This window comes from Syngnathoides biaculeatus, chromosome 1, assembly GCF_019802595.1.
Source record: "Syngnathoides biaculeatus isolate LvHL_M chromosome 1, ASM1980259v1, whole genome shotgun sequence".
NCBI classification, from domain to species: Eukaryota; Metazoa; Chordata; class Actinopteri; order Syngnathiformes; family Syngnathidae; genus Syngnathoides; species Syngnathoides biaculeatus.
In genome coordinates, this window is record NC_084640.1 from 4,794,869 (window position 1) to 4,812,628 (window position 17,760).

General features: G+C 41.6%; 1 protein-coding gene across 1 annotated transcript in view; it reads left to right on the forward strand.

Annotated features, from left to right (window-relative positions):
* Nucleotides 1-17,760, forward strand: part of thsd7aa (thrombospondin, type I, domain containing 7Aa) — a 140,950-nt gene that overhangs the window by 113,179 nt on the left and 10,011 nt on the right. The window contains exons 22-26 of the mRNA XM_061837720.1: nucleotides 2,851-3,022; nucleotides 3,183-3,356; nucleotides 3,494-3,589; nucleotides 8,345-8,427; nucleotides 15,023-15,236. Of these exons, the coding sequence (XP_061693704.1) occupies nucleotides 2,851-3,022; nucleotides 3,183-3,356; nucleotides 3,494-3,589; nucleotides 8,345-8,427; nucleotides 15,023-15,236 (739 nt within the window). The remainder of the gene's footprint in view (nucleotides 1-2,850; nucleotides 3,023-3,182; nucleotides 3,357-3,493; nucleotides 3,590-8,344; nucleotides 8,428-15,022; nucleotides 15,237-17,760) is intronic.

A 17,760-nucleotide genomic window follows, 5' to 3' on the forward strand; every position in this document is an offset into this window, starting at 1 on the left:
TGGTTTCATGCCTAGAAAGAGTACCACAGATGCATTATTTGCCTTGAGGATGCTCGTGGAAAAGTACAGAGAAGGTCAGAAGGAGCTACATTGTGTCTTTGTGGATCTAGAGAAAGCCTATGACAGAGTACCAAGAGAGAACTGTGTTACTGCATGCGTATGTCTGGTGTGGCAGAGAAGTATGTTAAAATAGTACAGGACATGTATGATGGCAGCAGATCAATGGTGATGTGTGCCTTAGGTGTGACAGAGGAATTTAAGGTGGAGGTGGGACTGCATCAGGATCAGATCTGAGCCCCTTCCTGTTTGCAGTGGTAATGGATAGGCTGACAGATGAGGTTAGACTGGAATCCCCTTGGACCATGATGTTCGCAGATGATATTGTGATATGCAGTGAAAGCAGGGAGCATGCAGAGGAACAATTAGAAAGATGGAGACATGCACTGGAACGGAGAGGAATGAAGATTAGCCGAAGTAAAACAGAATATATGTGCGTGAATGAGAAAAGTGGAGGGGGAAGAGTGAGGCTACAGGGAGAAGAGATAGCGAGGGTGGACGACTTCAAATATTTAGGGTCAACAATCTAGAGCAGCAGTCGGCAACCCGCGGCTCCGGAGCCTCATGCGGCTCTTTCATCCTTATAATGCGGCTCTGATTGGCTTGGGAAAATAAATTACTAAAAATTTTTTTTTGTATTTAATTGAAGTGTGTTTTATTTGTGTTAGTTTTTATATTATTTTAGTTCTAAATTTGAAGATTGTGATCTTGAAATATTAAAATATTAATTAAATTATTTGATATTATTTTTTCGTCGCTCAAAATAGACGTCACACTGCGGAAGCGGGTATACCCGCTGAAACGCCGTCTATTTTGAGCGACTTTCAAGCCCGGCAAAGCCAATGGAGAAACATGCTGCGGTAAAGTAGTAGAAGTTTTTTTTTTTCTTCATTTTAGATGTGCGGCTCCCAGTGTTTTCTTTTCCGTGGAAACCGGGTTCAAATGGCTCTTTCGGTGTCAAAGGTTGCCGACCGCTGATCTAGAGCAATGGTGGGTGTTGTAAGGAAGTGAAGAAATGGGTCCAAGCAGGTTGGAACAGCTGGTGAAAGGTGTCTGGTGTGTTATGTGACAGAAGAGTCTCTGCTACGATGAAGGACAAAGTTTACAAAACAGTGGTGAGGCCGGCCATGATGTACGGATTAGAGACGTTGGCACTGAAGAAACAACAGGAAGCAGAACTGGAGGTGGCAGAAATTAAGATTTTGAGGTTCTTGCTCGGAGTGAGCAGATTGGATAGGATTAGAAATGAGCTCATTAGAGGGACAGCCAAAGTTGGATGTTTTGCTGACAAGGTTCGAGAGAGCAGACTTCGATGGTTTGGACATGTTCAGAGGCGAGAGAGTGAGTATATTGGTGGTAGGGTGCTGAGGATGGAGCTGCCAGGCAAAAGGGTGAGAGGAAGACCAAAGAGAAGGTTTATGAATGTGGTGAGGGAAGATATGAGGGCAGTTGGGGTTAGAGAGGAAGATGCAGGAGATAGGCTAAGATGGCAAAAGATGACAAGCTGTTGCGACCCCTAACGGGACAAGCTGAAAGGAAAAGAAGAAGAAGACTTTGAACCTTGGATACAGAACCATTTTAGAAAAAAAAATTATTTCAACTCATGTGGGAAGTGTTTTAGTAAATGGGTGTTCTAGAAATGACTTTGCCTCACAATACAAGGGTCCATAAAGGTATTTTTGGATGTCTTTGGGAAAGAAAAACTGGCCAATAATTTTTCCCTTATTGGATGAATAGACAAAGACCTGGTGTCTGAAAACACTGTTCCTATCCTAGAAAGATGATAAGATGCTACAGACAGGCTCCATTTGACCTTCTCTAAACGTCTGAACACAAATTGTTTTAGTATGTTGTGAATGACTTACTGTTCTCTAACAAGAAGCTGAATTGCAATATTCATAACAGGTTTTTGAGCCATGAATTACTCAATAAATTTCCAAGGACTTCTGCTCTATGCCTTTCAAAGACTCTTTCTGTCTTTCTGTATCTCTGTTGTAACTTACAGATATTGTCATCGGCTTGGTTTTCATTAAGGCCCATTTATTTAGTTATTGTCTCATTTTACTCAGAAAGACAGGTCACTGACTATAAATTAAGATGAAAAATTTTTATCAACAAAATTAACCCTGGGCAGGACAGGATGGTGGACGACAGGTTAGCATATCTGCTTCAGAGTTTTAAGGACCGAGGTTAAAATCCCAGCCATGTCTGTGTGGAGTTGGCATGCCCTACCTTTGCCTTCATGAGTTTTCTCCAGGTGCAGTACTCCAGTTTCCTCCGACATCCCAAAATTATACATGATAGGTTGACTGAAGACTCTAAATGCGAATAGTTGTTTGTTCATTTGTCCCTGCGATTGATTTGCGACCAGTTCAGGGTGTACCCTGCCTATCGCCCAAAGATACAGTGGCCGGCATTGGCTCCAGCACTCCATGAATCCTCGTAAGGATAAGCGATACAGACATTGCATGGGTGGATGTCAAATTAGCACTGATTACAGTGTTACAGTGTCACAACTCACACATGACCCTGAAGACAATAAATTGGATGGATGGTCTCAAGTTGAATAAATTCAGGGCTGGTTGCATGGCCCAGAAAATTAAGTAGGTTAATATTCACGCATTTGGGATGTTGTTTATGTGTTAATCAGCGGACATACAGTAATTAACATTTAACATTTATCTTTGGTTTTACCACCATCTGTTTGACATTTTGCATTGACGCTGAAATTGTACTCTGCAAAGGTTTAACACGTTACAAATAGTTTTGTTTTGTTTTTTTTTTTCATTCCAGGGTGCAAGATGTGGTGAAGGCTTGCGGTTCAGGAACATTTCATGCTTTGTGTCAGATGGATCTGATCTACAAGGAAATCTGGTGGATGATGAGCTTTGTGGAAAAGAAGAACCTGTGGTGGACGGAGATGAAGAGATCATTCTGCAGGAGTCCTGCACAGTACCCTGTCCAGGTAAAAGTCCACTGTGAACAAAAACTGAGTGAAATGCGACAGGTGCAATTTATAGAAATTATTGAATTACTGACCTATTATTACATTTACAAATTTCAATACAAAAATGCAGAAATAAATATATTTTAAAAGAATTAAAAATATTCATACTGTTTTTTAGGGGAATGCTACCTGACAGACTGGACAGTTTGGAGTCCATGCCAGTTAAGCTGTGTGAATGGGGATGATCTGGGTTTTGGCTCAGTGCAAGTCCGCTCTCGAGCTGTTGTGGCTCAAGACCCTGAGAATCTGCTTCAATGTCCAGAACAAGAATTGGAGGCTAGGCCCTGTACAGGTCGGAATTGAGACATTCCTGCTAAAACCTTAATCCAGTTATTGTTGATCAGTAAATAATTCTGCCCATGACTGTCCATTATATATTTTCTGTCATATCATTAGAACTGACAGATAAATGTAACATTCTACTTTCAGAGGGCCAGTGTTTTGAATACACATGGCGAGCTGGACCATGGAGGGGCTCATCGCGGCATATCTGGTGCCAGCGTTCGGATGGACTAAATGTCACAGGTGACTTCTACAGTATATGTCACACATAGTACAATATACAATCCATCACGGCAGATACATTCCAAGCCCAAGCCCAAAACGTCACAATGCGCAATATACACAGCATGTATTTTTAAAAATAGATTTAACCATCCTGCAGAGTTTGGTTGGTTAAGGATATCTATGATCAATCAATCAACCAAAAATAACTTCTTTTTTTACCCAAAGCACTTTTCAAAAATACAAATATTTATTTATTTTTAAATTTAACCTTCCCAAGAGTCACAGATGGTGTGGTCGTACACATCCTGGACTTTAGTGTGGGCAGCATGGGATTGATTTCCATGACTAAAAAACACTTTTTTTGTAGACATATTCAAATATACAAAATGCAATCTTAAGCTTATTGAAAATAGAGTATGTTATGTAAATATTCATATTTGGGTTTCTGTGTTAGATACTACATGTGTGTTTAACAGGTGGCACATGGTGGCGTGGGATGTGATGTCAATGTGTTCTGTTTGAGTCTATGGGTGTGAGCTGTAACTGACAGTAACTTCTGCCTGAGCATGCTTACCGTCTTGGGATCTTGGGTGAGGGTTTTGTCGTGGTGGTGTGGGGGAAAACAAGGTATAACCATCCAAAAACTAAATTAAAACCATCACAGATGACACATACACGGCAAAATCACACCAGAGTAATGGATGTGACTTGTTTCCCCATACACGAGGTGTCTTGAACCTGTCATTGCAAACACAGGCTTTTTTTTTTTTTTTTTACAAAGTATTAAATAAATACCAGTCACTTTTGCCCTGTGTTATTTCACATTATTATACACAACAAAGATTCTGAGATAATCTGTTATGCTGTCCTTTCTTTTTATGAATGGGATTTTGATACTGTAGATCACACATTGAAACTTTTAGTGCCAGCAGTGCCGCAAAGCATGTTGGGAAGAAGAAATTGCATTTAAAGTGCAAGTTTGTGTCAATTATTTCATGAGTCATTCTTTTATTTGTTTTTATTATTTGCAAATTATGCAACTCTCTTTTCTGTGGTGAGATAATTTTGGTTTCGACGTGATACCCTGTGTACAACATCATCAGTAATGCCTACACAGATCGTTTGTGGGGCAATGGAAGCTTCTTCTGCTTACAGATGTGATTGTTACAATACAATACAATTGTTCCTTACTGCATTGTGAGTGCCATCATATGGTACCTTACGTACACACTAAAGCATGTGGTGACATGAATGCATGCTGATAGTGTAACCAGTGAGTTTAAGTGTAGTTTGTTGGAGAAGTCACACGACAAAATTTGCAAATTTTGGAACTCAGTATGCACATAAGGTGCACCACGCTAAGGCGCCACGTCGAATGTGGTGCCTCGTTTATTTACAAGAGAATTTAAGACCTTTAGGATTGTGAAAATATGGTAAATAAAAGAGGACATGGGATATGGAATGTCACCTCTCTGGCATGGAAGGAGCCCGAGCTAGTGTGTGAGGTTGAGAAGTTCCGACTAGATATAGTTGGACTCGCCTCTACACACCGCTTGGGCTCTGGCACCAGTCCTCTTAAAAGTGGTTGGACTCTGTTCTACTCTGGAGATGCCCACAGTAAGAGGCACCAAACACGTGTTGGTATACTGTACTGAGCCCCCTGGCTCAGCGCCTGTACTTTGGGGTTCACCCCAGTGGATAAGAGGTAAGCCTCCCTCTGTCTTTGGGTGGGGGATAGGTCCGAAGTGTTGTTTGTGCCTATACACCACACAGCAGTTCATGGTAACCATCCTTTATGGAGTCTTTAGAGCATGGGTCGCCAACCCAAAATATTGAAAGAGCCATATTGGACCGTAAAAACAAATATGTCTGGAGCCACAAAAAATTAAAAGCCTTATACAAACCTTATAATGAAGGCAACACATGCTGCATGTATCTATATTAGCTGTATTAGCCTATGATCTAAACAACTAGGTTGGCTACAAATACATACTGAGCATTTATGATTAAATGTTTATTTTCCCTGCAGTGCATTCTGTGGAAAACGATGTACCACGTGAATGCCCCGTTGTACGCTCCCGCCTCAAGTTTAACGTCATAACAATATTAATGAATTATGTTTCATTGCTTTGATGAAATGAAATGAATGCAATAAAGAAATCCAATTTTTGACGTCATTTTTATTTTGAGGATTCGATAAAACAACAAAAAAAATGGAACGTGCATAACGTGCCCCTTGTCTGGGCACTAAACGGAGTGCAGTAAAACTCAACCTGTGTTTATAAAAATAAAACAGCTACTTTGTTACTGAATATATGGCTTTGACAGGATTGTGTTCTTACACGTATAATGCGACTACTGTTTTCGAACATCACTGGTCAGCTCCTTCCATCTATGAATGGTTTTCCACGCTTTATTATCTCTCGGGTTGCGGCAAAACTTGCAGCAGTAGTGGAGTTTGAAGATGCAATCCACTTCTTAAATTTTGTTTTGTGCTCGTCTAATTTCTCCAGATGTAATGCAGTCGCACTTTTTCTCTCTTTCCAAACTGCGTACTCCGCTGCAAATGTAGCATGCCTTCCCTGGAAATGTCTTTCCATATTACTCTTTCTTTTATTTGACAACTGCTCACTACAAAGCAAACATTCAGGCAATCCTTCTGCATTGGCAATGAATGCAAATGATTCAGTCAAAGAATCATTGAATCATCTGTTCTCCTCAGTTATTTTTCTCTTTTTCCCCTTGGGATCCATGGCCCATCACACTTCCACCGGTTTGTTTACAACAGCCACCTGACGAGCATCCTGCCTAACTGATAGAAACGTGTGTCGCAAGATATGACACAAATCTTCGTTGACAGAAATGTTGAAATTTTAGATTTATTCCACACATTCTTACAGCATCGGAAAATGTTAAGAATGTTTGTCATGTTTGTACTCCTACAGAAAATATCCATCCATCCATCCATTTTCTTCGCCGCTTATCCTCACAATGGTCACGGGAGTGCTGGAGCCTATCCCAGCTGTCAACGGGCAGGAGGCGGGGTACACCCTTGAACTGGTTGCTAGCCAATCGCAGGACACATTGAGACAAACAGCCGCATTCACACTCACACCTTGGGGCAATTTAGAGTGTCTAATTAATGTTGCATGTTTTTGATATGTGGGAGGAAACCGGAGTGCCCGGAGGAAACCCACGCAGGCACGGGGAGAACATGCAAACTCCACCCGGGACCTCAGAACTGTGAGGCCAACGCTCTACCAGCTGAGCCACCATGCTGCCCCCCTACAGAAATCCTAATAAAACAAAAAATATATTTCTCTCCCCCATCTTTTTCCATTTTTAAACATTTTTGAAAAAGGTGCAGAGAGCCACTAGGGCGGCGCTAAAGAGGCACATACGGCTCTAGAGCTGTGGGTTGCCGACCCCCACTTTAGAGGATATTCTGGAGAGCGCTCCCTCGGCCTTGGCACCAGGACACCCTTGGTCCTCGTTCGATGATCAACTTTGTGGTCATGTCATCGGATTTGCAACCGCGTGTCTTGGAAACTCAGGTGTAAAGAGGGGCGAGCTGTCAACTGATCACCAACTGGTGGTGAGTTGCTCAGATGGCGGGGTTAAATGCCAGTCCGACATGGCAGGCCCAAACATATTATGAGGGTCTGCTGGGATCGGCTGGCAGATTCCTCTGTCAAAAGAGGTTTCAACTCCCACGTAGGAGAACTTTGCTCATGTTCCGGAAGAGGCAGGGGAGATTGAGTCCAAGTGGACAATGTCCTGCGCCTCCATTGCTGAGGTGGCCAACCGGTACTGTCGTGGTGGCAACCCCCGAACACGTTGGGGAACACCAACAGTGAGGGATGCCATCAAGCTGAAGAAGCAGACCTATCGATCTTTTTATGCCTTTGGGACTCCCGAAGCACCTGTTAGGTACCGGCTCACCAGGCAGAATGCAGGTGTATGTAGTGGTTGCTGGGAAAAATCCAGGGCGATGGAGGAGAAGACCTCACATCACAGCCCATCAAATACCGACCTCATCAACCATAACAATATCGAGGGGAAGTGGAATGGCTGGTGTCGTGGTATAGCCAGCACAACTTCGAGCTGAAAATGCTCAGCCTTTTAATAAGCATTCACATGATTATATGAAATAATGTACTGTCATGAGCAGCAGGAGGAAGAGGAGAACATAAATACAAGACTCAGGCAACATCAGTTCTAAAAATACATTTTAATAAACGGGCAGGGGCCGGTAGATTGGTAGGCAGTCAGCGACGGAAAGAGTTTCAAAAATGTGAGGCAAATAGCAAGGTTGAATCAAAACAATTTCAAGATTAACAATGAGTTGGACACATGAGCTATAGAGAATGCTGGGACGTGACAATGAGCTACGACAAAATCACAACAACATAGAATGAGACAGGAAGAAATATGGACAAGGCACAGGGGGAAAAATGCACTCTGGAGGTGTGCAATAGACAGAAGGAGTGGAAGGAGAAGCGGACACCCAGGTCACACAAAAACAAAACTATTCAGTATGGTCATGTGTGCTTATGAAATACAGTACTTTATAAATGCTTGGAAAAAGTTGTTTGGTCACTACATCCTGTTAACAAAAGCAAAATACCTTAACTGCTGTTCCATTGGATTTGGTGTTTTGCTGTCACTGTCCACCACTGTCATTCTTCTGAACTATTTAGAACATGTTCATGTTGAGTGCATTTTCTTGCCTTCTAAAATCAAAGCCTCTGACAAAATCATGTTATTTTACAGGGGGGTGCCAAACAACAGCCAAGCCAGTGGCTGACCGATCCTGTAATCCACCTTGCACCAAACCGCATTCCTTTTGTACAGAGGTGAGTTTAAAGACACACTAGAAAAGGCTGAAGTGTTGAACTGTACTGAAAAGCCTAAAAATTAATTGTAATGAAGGAAATGCAGAATTTGAGTCGTTTCATTGTTTTGTTCTCCTGTTCTGTTCAACTGCTTGGCCAAGCAGATTTGTAGGATGCCTATACTGTGTCTTTTTATATATGAACAGTTTGTTTGCGTAACAAGAGATTTTGATACAAAAGATCTGTGGTTATTTATATTGGGATGGATATTTATTGGAAAATTTGGTTGTACAAAACAAGGTTTAAGAGGGGACAGGGACAAAAGGGATAAGAGTAAAAAAAAAATCGCTCCCTTTTATATGTATTTTATCTTTTCTTGTGTCTGTCTTACATTGTCATACACATACATAAATACACCATTGTATGTACACAATAATACCAGTAGTATTTGCTCACCTGCTTTGACTCATATGATTTTAATCCATTCTAAATCCCTATGGTATGATAATGGTCGGTCTACGCTATGCAGCTTTAGCAGCTTCAACTCTTCCAGGAAGGGTTTCAACAAGGAGTAAGTTCATGTAAAGGGCTAGCTCAGTGTGAACTCGAAACCTATCCAAAGGTGTTTTATCAGGTTGATGACCAGTCAAGTTATCAAGATAAAATTTTCTTAGCCACATCTTTATGAACCTTGCTTTGTGCACTGGTGGACAGACATGTTGAAACAGGAAGAGGTAATTCCCAAACTGAATATCCAAAATCTCTTAGTAATGCATGCTAAAAATCACTAAATGATTTATGCCCTGGATATATGACAGAAATGCTTACGAAGTACAAACTCAGTCGATCTCTGAAATCGACTGACTCAGGTCATATGGTGGAGTCCAGAGTCCAAAGGTAACATGGTGAAGAAGCATTGACTGTAGCTACTATGTTGCACAGAAATGGAATACATTGCCAACAGACGTGAGGTCAGCCCCAAGTGTGAATATTTTTAAATCCAGGTTGGAATCTCTTCTTTTTTCTCATGCTTTTTAGAGTATTTCTACTTTTTAATCATATTTCTTGCAGTGCAGGTGGTTTTAATTGTGCTTTTAAAAAATAAATATATATATATATATATATATATATATATATATATATATATATATAAATTGTTGTCATTTTTATTGTTTTTATCCCATTTTAAATGTTTTACCTCTGTTTTCAAATACTTTTAGCCATCTAAAGCAGATTGAGTTACCCTGTGTATGAAATGCACTATACAAATAAATTTGCTTTGCTTTGCTTAAACCATGCAGAATACATTTCAGCAGAGATCAGGGGGTAGTATTTTGGAAGTTTCCAGCTTTGTGTTTGGAGATGACCCCTTCCTGTTCCAACATGAACATCAGTGCACAAATCAACGTTGATAAAGATATGAATGATAACGACATGGAGAGTGTGATTTGGATCACCCAACATGTGCAACCTCACAAATGTGCCTCCGGAAAAACAAATTCCCATAAACACGAATACAATTTTATGGAAAACCTTCCCAGGACAGTTTAACGTTTTATAACTGGAAAGGAGTATGTTTGTGTATATCCATCCAGCCAGCCATTTTTTTAGCTGCTTATCCTCACAAAGGTTGTGGGAGTTTTGGAACCTATCCCAGCTGTCAACAGGCAGGAGGCAGAGTACATCATGAACTGGTTGCCAGCCAATCGCAAGACACATGGGGACAGGCAACAGGCGCGCTCACGATCACACATAGGGGCAATTTAGGGTATATGTGTGTGCGTGTGTGTGTATTCAGTTTTAGTGTTATTCACGGGGGTTACATTCATCACACACCTGCAAATAATGAATGCAGTATTGATAAACACTGGTAACACTCTCAGCATGCATGCTAGCACATGTTTGAGCAGATATTTAAGATACCATATGATGATGCTCACAAGGAAGTGAACAACCATTGCATTGCAAATCTGTAAGCGGAAGAGAATTATATTCCCCTACTTACTGCCTGTGTAGGCAGGTCATTACTGATGATGTACACACTCACAGTGTCACATCGAAATTAAAATTATCCCACCACAGCAAACAGAGTAGCATAACGAGCAAATAATAAAACAAATAAAAGAATGACTCACGAAATAATTGACACGACTCATGCCCTTTAAACATTATTTACATGCTCCCAGTGTGCTTTGCGGCATTATGGATGTCCTGAGTGTGTACAACATCTTCAGTAAAGACATACCTACACAGGCAGTGCATGGGGCAATGTACAGTAATTCTTTTCTGCTTACAGATCTGAAACGCAATTGTTCCTGATTACTTTGCGAATGCCACCACATGGTAACATACATCCATCCATTTTCTGAGCCGCTTATCCTCACAAGGATTGCTGGAGTGGTTGGAGCCTTATTTGGCTGTCCTTCTAATGAGCGAGGAGAAAGAAGAGAGAATGAGAGAGAACCTCAACCTCTTCATTTTTGTCACCTCCAGTTCCCAGCTGTCATCGGGCAGGAGGCAGGCTTGTTGGCGCAGCCATGTCACATGGAATAACTTTCGTTATTTTATCTTTTCAACGGAGGAAGAAACACGCTGCCCTCTTCAGTTACCATGGAACCAGAAAGAGGAAGAACTTTATTGAAACATACACATTTACGCTGAACAGTGTAGTGATGTATGAGATCACATGGCAACACCCCCACTTGATGTCGTGCTATACAGACTTTTCAACTTGTCTTTTATACAACTTATATTCTTACATACATTTTCATATATTCTCATGTCTGTAGTTCTACACACCAAACAGATATTTCACAAAATTTTTCCATTTTAATTTTGTCTTTGGCTTGGTCATAATATCTGCGATCATACTTTCTGTAGGACAGTATTTGACTATCTTTCCATCGTTGAGAGCCGAGCAAACAAAATGATAATGAATGTCAATATGTTTGATTTTCCCAAGTTCCTTCATTTTGAACTTCACAGCCAGTGTTTTCTTGACATCTGATCGTAAATCTTCGTTAGTTGCAGCAATGATAAGGTCATAAAATCCATATTATTACATTTGCTCTCTCATTTCCTGTTTGTTTAGTGTACATGCAATGGTCAGCTGGATTTTGCACAAAACCATTTTCACATAAGTGGTCACTTAACATCTGGTTCCAGTTTCTACCGGATTGCTTTAAACCGTATAGTGATTTGTTCAGTTCATACACCAGTTTTTCACCATTGTGTCAGTCTTGCTCAAAATCTTCAGGTTGTTCAATATACAGTTCACAGTCAATAGGAGCATGTAGATATGCTGTCTTAACGTCCATCTGATGTATGTTAAGATCATGTTGTGCTGCCACTTGCATCAAAGCACTAATCGAAGTCAGATTTGCCGTTGGAGAGAAAGTTTCCTCGTAGTCTACTCCCATAACTTGTTTATAACATTTAGGAACATAACTTGCTTTGTAGGTCTTTGTCTCATCAGCATTATTTTTGACAGCGTAGACCCACCTATCCCACACTAAATGTTTTCCTTCTGGTAGACGAGTCAATGTGAATGTATCATTCTCCTTAAGAGAATCCATCTCCTCTTTTACAGCTTTAGTCCAAGCATCTGAGTTGGGTGAACTAAAAGCTTCTTTGAAAGTTTGGGGTACATTGTGCATTCTGTAACAATAGTCTATATTATCTGTCAATATTTACTCACTCATTTCAGATACATAATCAGAGAGGTACAACGGTGGTTTCTCTCTTTTTAGGGTATCAAGACTCACAACCTCCTCCCTCCACCTGAATATCTTGGTCATTAAAAGTTTCTGTCTGAGCAATGTCTCTGTCTTTCACTCTGGTCTGTCATATCCGTACCTGACATGGAAGACTCATCTCTCCTTTTATCAACATCATCAGTTATTGTCTGATCAGTCTGGGTTTCATGTTCAACAACATTCTTTGTAACAAACTTGACCAGTCTATGCTTCATGACCTTCTTTGTGTCTGGGAAATAGACTAGATATGATGGACTATTTTTGTCGTATCCCACAAAAATTTCTTTATCACATCGCGAGTCTAATTTCTTTTTGTCATGTCTGTATGTAAAGCATTTCGAGCCATATATTCTCATCCTGGACAAATTATTTTTCTTCTCAACATAAAGATAGGCATTTGTTTCATCTGTCATTGAAACACCTGTTGCGTATTGCTGCAGCAGTCATTACAGCGTATGTCCACAACTCTTTTGGTAGGTTATTTTCTATGAGAATACACATTGTCATGTCAAATAACGTTCACCAATTTCTCTCAGCCGTGCCATTTTGATGAGGCGAATATGGTGCGGCGGACTCGTGTTTTATGCTATTTTTGTTGAGCAAAGTTTGGAACTCTTTTCCTGTGAATTCTGTGCCGTTGTCAGTTCTAAGACACTTCACACTTCCATAAGGAGCAACATCAGCAAAAAATCTTTGGTGCTTTTACAGTGTCGCTTTTAGCTTTCAGGAAATACACAAATATAGTACTTGAATCTTCTTCTTCTTTTCTTTTCGGCTTGTCCCGTTAGGGGTTGCCACAGCGTGTCATCTTTTCCATGAATAGTCGTCAGTAAACGCTAGCGTGTATCTGAATCCATCTTTTGCAAATGGATCAACAGGGCCAGCTAGATCAGCATGGATTAGCTCAAGTGCTGATTTTGCTCGTGTATCTGGCTCCCTATTCCTGGTTTGAACATATTTTCCTCGTGTGCAGATGTCACAACACAGTTTTGGATTTATCCACTTTACCCGTAATCTGCATCCCCTCCACAACATCCTGCAATTTACAAAAATCTTCAGAATTACAGCGTCCCAGGATTCTGTGCCATGTCTAGATATCGTTACAACAGTTACAACTGTCATCAGTCACATCATTTACAGTGTTCAAATAATAGTCTTTTGTACTCTTTAATGTCAAACCTGGTCCCACTTTTGTGGATGAGTTCACTGCGACCTTCTCTGAAACTGACTGAAGCTTCATTGGTCGTCACCATCTTTACAGAGAAGATGTCCTGTGGATATGTAGGAATGTAGAGTGCCTTCTTCAGCACAGTTTTGATCCTCTTCCCCTCACGATCCACCAGCATCACCTCGGCATCACGTCTCTCCAGCGCCAAACCACTTCTTCTCGTGCCATCGGCCAGTTCAACTGTATAATCTTCGGTCTGGAATGAGTCATCAAACCTTCGGAATCTCTCTATTTCCATTATTATATGCGCAGTTGCTCCAGTGTCAACCATGAGTCCCCTGTGCTTCAGGCCAACAAGTTGAGAATCACTCACTTTGAATGCGCACGACTGTTCCTCGCAGTTGTAATCTGCTCCTTGTTTCACACTGTCCATCTTTTTGCGTCGACAGGGTGCATCTTTGTGTGTCGACCTTTTACAATATCCACACCATTGTGTCAGTCTTCTCTGGTGCTCATTTGGACACACACAAGCCTTATGTCCCTTTTCGCCACGTGTGTAACATATAATATCTGTCATGGTCCTGCCGGTCCAGCCCTGGCTGTGCGGGTGCCCGTGCGTTCGCAGTGATTGGGAGGCGCACACCTGCGCCTAATGCTGGCTGATTGACCCCGGTGTATGTATGACCATGGGGACGTCTGGTCCGGCGCCAGATCGTCGCAACTCATGCCCCGTTCCAGCACTTCCGTATCTCTGATCGTATTTCCGTGTGTACCGACCTCTGCCTGTTCTCTGACCGACCTCGAAAGCCTGACTCCATTGATACTCCTGCCTGCTTTGATCGATCTCCTGTGTACCGACTCCTGCCTGCCCGCTGACCTGCTCTCTACGCCCGACGTCCTGACTACCGCTGCTGCACCTGACTCGCTACCCGATCCTCGACCTTGGAATAATAAATGTTTTTCACACCTTAGAGCAATTTTGAGTCTCCAATGAATCTATATTTTGGAGATGTGGGAGGAAAACGAACTGGCTGGAAAAAACCTATGCAGGCACGGGGAGTACATTCAAACCCCATACAGTGGGAGGGCGGGATTTGAACCCGGTCCTCAGAACTGTGAGGTCCACGATCTACATCTGTGCCACGATGTTGCCTGGTAGCTTACATACATGCTTAAGCACATGCTGGCATTGACGCTAACAGTATAACCATTGTGTTTAAGTGTACTTTGTTGGGCAAGTCACAAAACATTATTTGAAAATGTTGGAAGTCAATGTGCACATATGGTACCTCACACTGTAAGGTGCCATCTCTAATGTGGCACCTTGTCTTTTTAGAAGAGAATTTCACACATTTACGATTGTGAAAATATGGTGAATTGAAAAAAAAAAATTGGAGTCCAAAATCCGCAAATATGCGGGGTCGTGAACGGTGAACCGCGAATGGGCAAGACCACACACACGCACGCACACACACATGCACGCACGCAGGGTTCAAATAACGGCCCTGCCTGTGTGGAGTTTGAATGTTCTCCCTGTGCCTGTGTGGCTTTTCTCAGAGAAGACTTGAAATCACACCTTGGTGTAATTGTGAGTGCAACTGTTTTCCATCTCTATGTGCACTGCTATTGGTGGGCAACCAGTTCAGGGTATACCTCGCTGTTGCTTGACAACTGTGCCTTCTTTATGTGTCAGTCTGGTGTTTGTGGCTGTGAGGAGGGCTACACAGAAGTGATGACCTCTGATGGGCTACTAGACCAGTGCACAGTTATTCCAGTGCTGGAAATTCCCACTGCCGGTGACAGCAAGACAGATGTCAAGACCATCCGAGGCTTCAACGCCACCCAGCCGGCAGTCAGCTCACATGGCAGAGTGGGGCGCACCTGGTTTCTGCAGCCATTTGGTCCAGGTAAGCACCTTCCTCATGCACACATCTGATTTTAAATCTGGATTTCAATTAATGGACAACGCAAAGTGCTTTGGAAGGTGATGAAACACCAGACAAATTTTGAAGTTGAACTATTAAGTTGATTAAAAAATGGAGATGGTGGAAATTCAGACAGGGTGACATGATCATTGAGGGACACACTAATTACTTTGACTTTTCCTTTTTTTTTACAAATACCACAGACACACTCTTTGACAGTAAAACTTTCGAAGTGGCTCGGGACTTCCTTGGGAGTCGTGCAATATTTTCTTTACAGTTACAGTAGTGCTTTGGTTCTCAAACACAATCCGTTCCAGAAGACTGGATGAAAACCAAAATGGTCGTAAACCAAAGTACGTTTTCCCATGACAATGAATGCAAAATGAAATAATGCGTTCCAAACATAAAATATAGTTTTTAAGCATTTTTTTTTTACCTTTTTGTTGGGAACAAACTGTATGGTAGAAACACATGTATAATTTCAATACTTTATATAATTAAATCATTTAAGAAATATATTTATTTTTTGCTTAAAATTTATGCTTTAGCCTAGTAGAGCATCCTAGGCTGGGAGTGCATTGCCGTATCTGTAGCGACTTTGCCGCCAGGCTTGTAAACCTTTTTTTTTTTTCTCAACAAAAGTGCAGAATAACTTTAAACAAGCAATAATAAGGGGGGGGGGTGGAACTAATTTTTTTTATTTGCACAGAAAGTACGTAACGTAAAAAAAATAATAGTAAGTTGCAACTAGAGGTAGGGTTAATGGAACAAAAGAAAAAAGCAATGCAAAACAACAGTTGTCTTTGGTGGGGGTGATGCGCCCCTTTTTCACAAAGAACGAATCTAATGTTTGTTTCTACTGTATTTTAAGCACTTTTCTGAAGTGGCTCATAACAACATCATTAAAATGTTGCAGTCCTCTGCAACATTCAGCTTTATTCAGGTGGTGAAGTTCTACAAAATTATGGATGTCATTCCATCTAGCGCAGATAGCTTTAATATCGGCACTTGAGGTGCCTTCTGCCTCAGACAACATCTCTTCCCTTCCTCGCCAACACTATCCCCAGCTAACTACAACTCGTTCACGAAAATAAGAAGCAACTTTTCGACTTCCTCCAAGATCTGTGGCCTATGCTTGGTCAACACGGTTGCTCCTTTAGCAACATCACTTGCTTTGAGGGCATCCTTATGTTTCAGAATAGTGCTGATCGTCATTTTCGCCATCCCATTCTTCTTCAATAGCTCAGAAAACACGCACACCTGATCCATGCTTGGCTATCAAATCCTTCTTGAAGTCGACAGTTTCATGCACCACTTTCCTTTTTTCATCACCAGCAGTTCCACTTGCCTTCTTTTGAGCCATGATCAGGGGTTAATGTTGCTCAATTTGAAGAACAAAGTCATTACAGTACAGTACAAACAGAAGAGTGTGAGTCAACTGGTTAGCTGCGCACTGATGCGCGTGTTAAGTCTTTTCCGTTTTATTCGGAGGTGCGTTCGAAAGCCCAATAACAAATCGTCATGGGTCAGCTGGTCGGGGTGTTCGAATACCGAAGCAAAAAAATCTAAAAATTTTCATTCGAAAACCAATTTGTACGAAAACCAAGACGTTCGTAAAGTGAGGTACCACTGTATATACAACATTAATTCAATTTATTCTCCTCACCTACAAGATCTGGTGGATTCATTTGGACTTCTCTTTTGAAAGGATGTTGCATAAAAATGTAACATGTTGCTGTATATCTGGTGGTTTAACCTGAAATAGAGTTTTTGTTGTCCTTTTTATTCAGGTCAGTGGTAGTCAATTTTTTGCCCCTTGTCTGGAAGTACACTGGTTGCTGTACAAACATTCAAAAATGGTCCATTGTCATCACAGAAGATAAAACCTTAATCTAAGATGGCATGCAACAATACTGAACAAATTGCTGCCTAAAATTAAATTAAAAAAAGAAACACACACACATACACACACACTGCCAGGGGCATGGCCAGGCCACTGTATTTTTGCTTCGTTGTCACGACCAGTGTTTCTGTAGCACCACAGCTAAGTCAAGTCTTGTTTTTGCCTAATAATAATTGCCTGTTACCACATGTTTTTCTGCCTCTGCCTTTTTTGGACTGCTTATCTGTGTATGACCTCTGCCTGGAATAAAACCACCCTCAACATCATGTCCCTGCCTTAGAGTCCTGCATTTGGGTCCTACCCCATATCGTATGCCATTGACAGAACGAACTGGTCATATATGGACCCAGTGGACTCAGATACAAAAAAACATGAAACTTCAAGTCCAGCGGGCTGAAGAATTTGCTGCCCTCCATCAAGGATCAACGTGAGCAGAGGAATTCAATGATGAATGAGTTGGCCTCATTGGTTGCAGTTCTCGTGGACCGGGTTCTGGAGAGGAGATTATTTGACCAGCCGCCTCTTGCTCCTGTTGCGCCAGCGCCAGACCCCAAGCCGCCTCTTGCTCCTGTCTCGACGGCCCCTGCTGACACCCAACCACCT